This window comes from Hyaena hyaena, unplaced genomic scaffold (assembly GCF_003009895.1).
Source record: "Hyaena hyaena isolate Hyena2069 unplaced genomic scaffold, ASM300989v1 scaffold_251, whole genome shotgun sequence".
In the NCBI taxonomy this organism is placed as follows: Eukaryota; Metazoa; Chordata; class Mammalia; order Carnivora; family Hyaenidae; genus Hyaena; species Hyaena hyaena.
Genome location: NW_024080883.1, coordinates 189,616 through 193,641, shown reverse-complemented (window position 1 = coordinate 193,641; position 4,026 = coordinate 189,616). Strand labels below are relative to the sequence as shown.

The following is a 4,026-nucleotide window of genomic DNA, read 5'->3' as shown; positions in this document are numbered from 1 at the left end:
GGGCATAACATATTATCTTCTAGGCCAGGGGACGGGAAAGTGCAGGCGGGTAACAGGAAGAGAGAGATCATCCTCTTGGGGGTGTCAGGTACCCAGGCCTGACCTGCATGAAACTGCAGGCGAACCCAACCTTTTGTGTCTGCCAACAGAGGTCTGCCATGGACCACACACCACCTGATGCCAGGGGCTTGCAGCAGAAAGGTCTCAACAGAAGCAGGAATGGGACGTGAATTCACAGATTTGGATTGACTGGCTCTTACAGCAATTCTTGACCACGCTGCCAACATGCCTTCTTGTGCTGAAGTTATCACCTCCACTATATTAATCCCTTCCTCTCTCTTAGCCTTCTTACAACTTTTCCGAATCCTTGCTGTCTTTGCTGCCATCTTGCATGTTGTCGAACATGGCTGCAATTTGGCCTCTGGTGATATTTTAGGAATATTCTCGTTTATTTCAGAGTAAGCATGTTTCTGGAGCCTCAGATAAACATCTATTTTCCGGCCATCGGTACTCAAATTAAATTGTTGGCACCAGTTCCGCAAAGTATCCCAACGTACTTTATTAACTGGAGGCAAACTGGTTGGCAAAGGAAGGCTTGTTGTAGTGCAACAACTATGTTTTGGACAAGACTTGAATTGTTCACTCATTTGAGAATGACAAACTGAAAAAAGAAGGAAACCAAACCAGTAACTATTTAACATTTGTAAGATTATAATTTAACAAAGTTCTTGCTAATTTCTCACAACTCAATTTGCATATATGTGTGTGTATATGTATATATGTATATATATATATATATATATATATATAATTTTTCCCTTCTATTACAAGTAGAGTAATAGATTCTGTAATGAAAGGACTTTCCCAAGGTCACATCTCCATTAAAATGGCAGACCTGGAACTCAAACCTACATTTTGAAATTCCTAATGCTAGGTTGTTTTACACTACACACAACAACTTGTTTTTTACAGCCATCAACAGCACCTGGGTGGAACGCTTTATTGGATCGCTACTCCAAAATGTCTAGATTTTGAATCCAAACTACCAGTTTTCCCTAGGGAAATCAAAAAAAAGCACCCAAGCACCAATGGTGCTGCATTCTGCCTGCCTGCCTCCTTGTCCTGGGCAGCATCCCATCTCACCTCACTCTGCTCAGGTGTGACCTGTCACTGTTGACTTTGCATTGAAGTCCTCATTCTTGGCCCAGAAAATATAATCATTCTGAAAATACTTATTTGATGCCTTTATGTGAAGCAGAAAGAACAGATTCAAAGGGTCATGACATTAAGAGCTGCTAGATAGTTGAAAAAACAAATTTTTATGTTTATTTTTGAGAGATAGAGCATGTCAGTGTAGGGGGAGAGGCAGAGAGAGAGGGTGACACAGGATCCAAAGCAGAAGAGCTGCTAGATATTTGATCAGCAATTACTTATAAAGCAAAATACTAATTGGAGGAAATGCTGATCAAAGGATACAAATTTTCAGTTATAAGATGAAGGAGTTCTGGGGATCCAATGCACAACATAGTGACTATTGTTTTTTAAACTTTTTTTAAAGATTTATTTTATTTCTAGAGAGAGAGAGAGAGCTCAAGCAGGGGAGGTGGCAAAGGGGGAGGAGAGAGAGAGAGAGAGAGAGACAGAGAATCTCAAGCAGGCCCCACCCTCAGTGCAGAGCCCTCCACTGGGCTCAATCCCACAACCCTGGGATTATGACCTGAGCCAAAATCAAGAGCACTCAACCAACCGAACCATCCAGGTGCCCAGCATAGTGACTATTGTTAACAATATTTGGCTGTATATTTTTTAAAAATGTTTTTAATGTTTATTTTTGAGACAGAGAGAGGGAGAGAGACAGAATCTGAGTGGGGGAGGGGCAGAGAGAGACACACACATACACAGAAGCTGAAGCAGGCTCCAGCCTCCCAGTTGTCAGCACAGAGCTCTATGCGGGGGTCGAACTCACAAACGGTGAGATCATGACCTGAGCCAAAGTCTGACGCTTAACCGACTGAGCCATCCAAGTGCCCCATATGCTGTATATTTTAAAGTTACTGAGCATAGGGAGGCCTGAGTCAATCAGCCAGTTGAGTGCCCAACCTTGGGTTCGTCCCAGGTCATTATGAGATTGAGCCCCACACTGAGAGCACAGAGGCTGCTTGGGATTCTTTCTCCTTCTCAAAATAAAACTTAAAAGAAAAAAAGAAAAAGAAAGTTGCTGAGCGTAAATCTTTAAATGTTCTCTTGAGTGGAGGTGGGGGAGGTAACTGCATGAGGTGACGAATGTGCTAATTAACCTTATTTTGGTAATCATTTTGCAACATAAATGTATATCAATCATCACATTGTACACCTTAAGATTACACAAGGATATAGGATTACATCTCAAAGCTGGAAAAAATCATTTAGTCTTTATAAGAGTATGTAAAATACGTAGTCACCAAATCGAAAGAAGACTGAGCTTTATTTCGAGGTTGGGAATTTAAATTCACATTTAGCTGACTATAAGACCATGCTCTGTCTAAGGCACTTCACACACCCATTTTGTCTTAAAAGCAAGTCAGGGTGCCTAGCAAATGAAGCGCAGGAGTTTGAGAGCTCTCTTACCACAGGTAATCAAGGTGAGATTTAAGGGGAAAAGGAGAAATCCTTTTCCTGGACTTCTGGGAGCTGAGGGAGCAATCCCTTTCCTCATACCTTTATCGTTTGTCCCAGGCTTCTCCAGGCCCACTTCTGAAGTTGAAGAAACGCTTGGTTCCATTTGCTCTTCTCCATTAGGTTCCACATTAACTGGAACCAATGTGAGAACCACAGTTTCTTCCTCTAATGCCTCTGAGAAATTCTGGAAAGGGAAAGGTCAACCACAAATTCTCATTGATGCCATACGACTAAACTGCTTACTTTCAAAGCACCATTAATAAACTCAGAAGCCGATAGGTGGCTGGAGAGAACACGTATGGCGTGTTCTTGAATTTGACGACGACTAGCAGACCCTTTATGAGATAAGAGAAACAGGCGTGCCTGGCTGGCTCAGTCTGCGGAACGTGCGACCCCTGATCTTGGGGTTGTGAGTTCAAGGCCCACATTGTGTGTAGAGATTGCTTGAAAAATAAATAAATAAATGTCAGAGAAACAAAGAGGAAACGGACAAAAGTAGATGTACAGATGGGTGTAGATTAAAGGGTATGTCCCTCAAGGCCTTCCTCTCCTTCAGCTAAAACATCTGCTAAATTTATATGGAATGTTTCTACCTTCCCATCTTCTATCATGATTCCTGATGATTCCCAATTCCAGCTATCATCAACTCTCACTGATAGATGCAATAATTTCCTAATACTCCAAACTCCATTCTTTCTGTAGATTGTTCTCTGCCTTTTCTCTTCTTTTCTTTTCTATCCTTTCTTTTCCTTTCCTTTTCTTTCTTTCTTTCTTTCTTTCTTTCTTTCTTTCTTTCTTTCTTTCTTTCTTTCTTTCTTCTTTTTTTTTGAGAGAGAAAGAGAGAGAGGGGAGCAGGGAGGGGTAGAGGGAGAGGGAGAATCTTAAGCAGGTTACCCATTTGGCATAGAGCCAGAAGCGGGAATAAAACGTGAGATCATGACCTGAGCTAATCAAGAGTAGGTAACTTAACTGAACTGAGCCACCCAGGTGCCCCATCTCGTGCTTTTTAAAAAACACTTCAATGGCTTATCATTGCTATTCAGGTTAAAGACAAAACAGCCACACGTGACCTACTATTTCTGTAGTCTGACTCCTGCCTGCCACCCCAGCTCAAGACCCCTGAGCTTTTTTTTTTTAATATTTTTTTTTAAAGATGGGTATTTTATTTTTACTCTTTATTTTATTTTATTTTATTTTTTTATTTCTAGGAGAGAGAAACAGAGAGACAGCGTGAGCAGGGGAGGGTCAGAGAGAGAGGGAGTCACAGACTGAAACAGGCTCCAGGCTCCGAGCTGGCGGTCAGCACAGAGCCCGACGCGGGGCTCGAACCCACGAACCGCGAGATCATGACCTAAGCGAAAGTCGGAC

The 4,026-nt window shown here is 42.0% G+C and overlaps 1 protein-coding gene across 1 annotated transcript in view; it reads right to left on the bottom strand.

Annotated features, from left to right (window-relative positions):
• Nucleotides 1-4,026, bottom strand: part of LOC120240256 (developmental pluripotency-associated protein 2-like) — a 16,209-nt gene that overhangs the window by 2,516 nt on the left and 9,667 nt on the right. The window contains exons 4-6 of the mRNA XM_039244968.1: nt 2,902-2,993; nt 2,698-2,842; nt 5-661 (exon numbers count right to left, since the gene is read on the bottom strand). Of these exons, the coding sequence (XP_039100899.1) occupies nt 5-661; nt 2,698-2,842; nt 2,902-2,993 (894 nt within the window). The remainder of the gene's footprint in view (nt 1-4; nt 662-2,697; nt 2,843-2,901; nt 2,994-4,026) is intronic.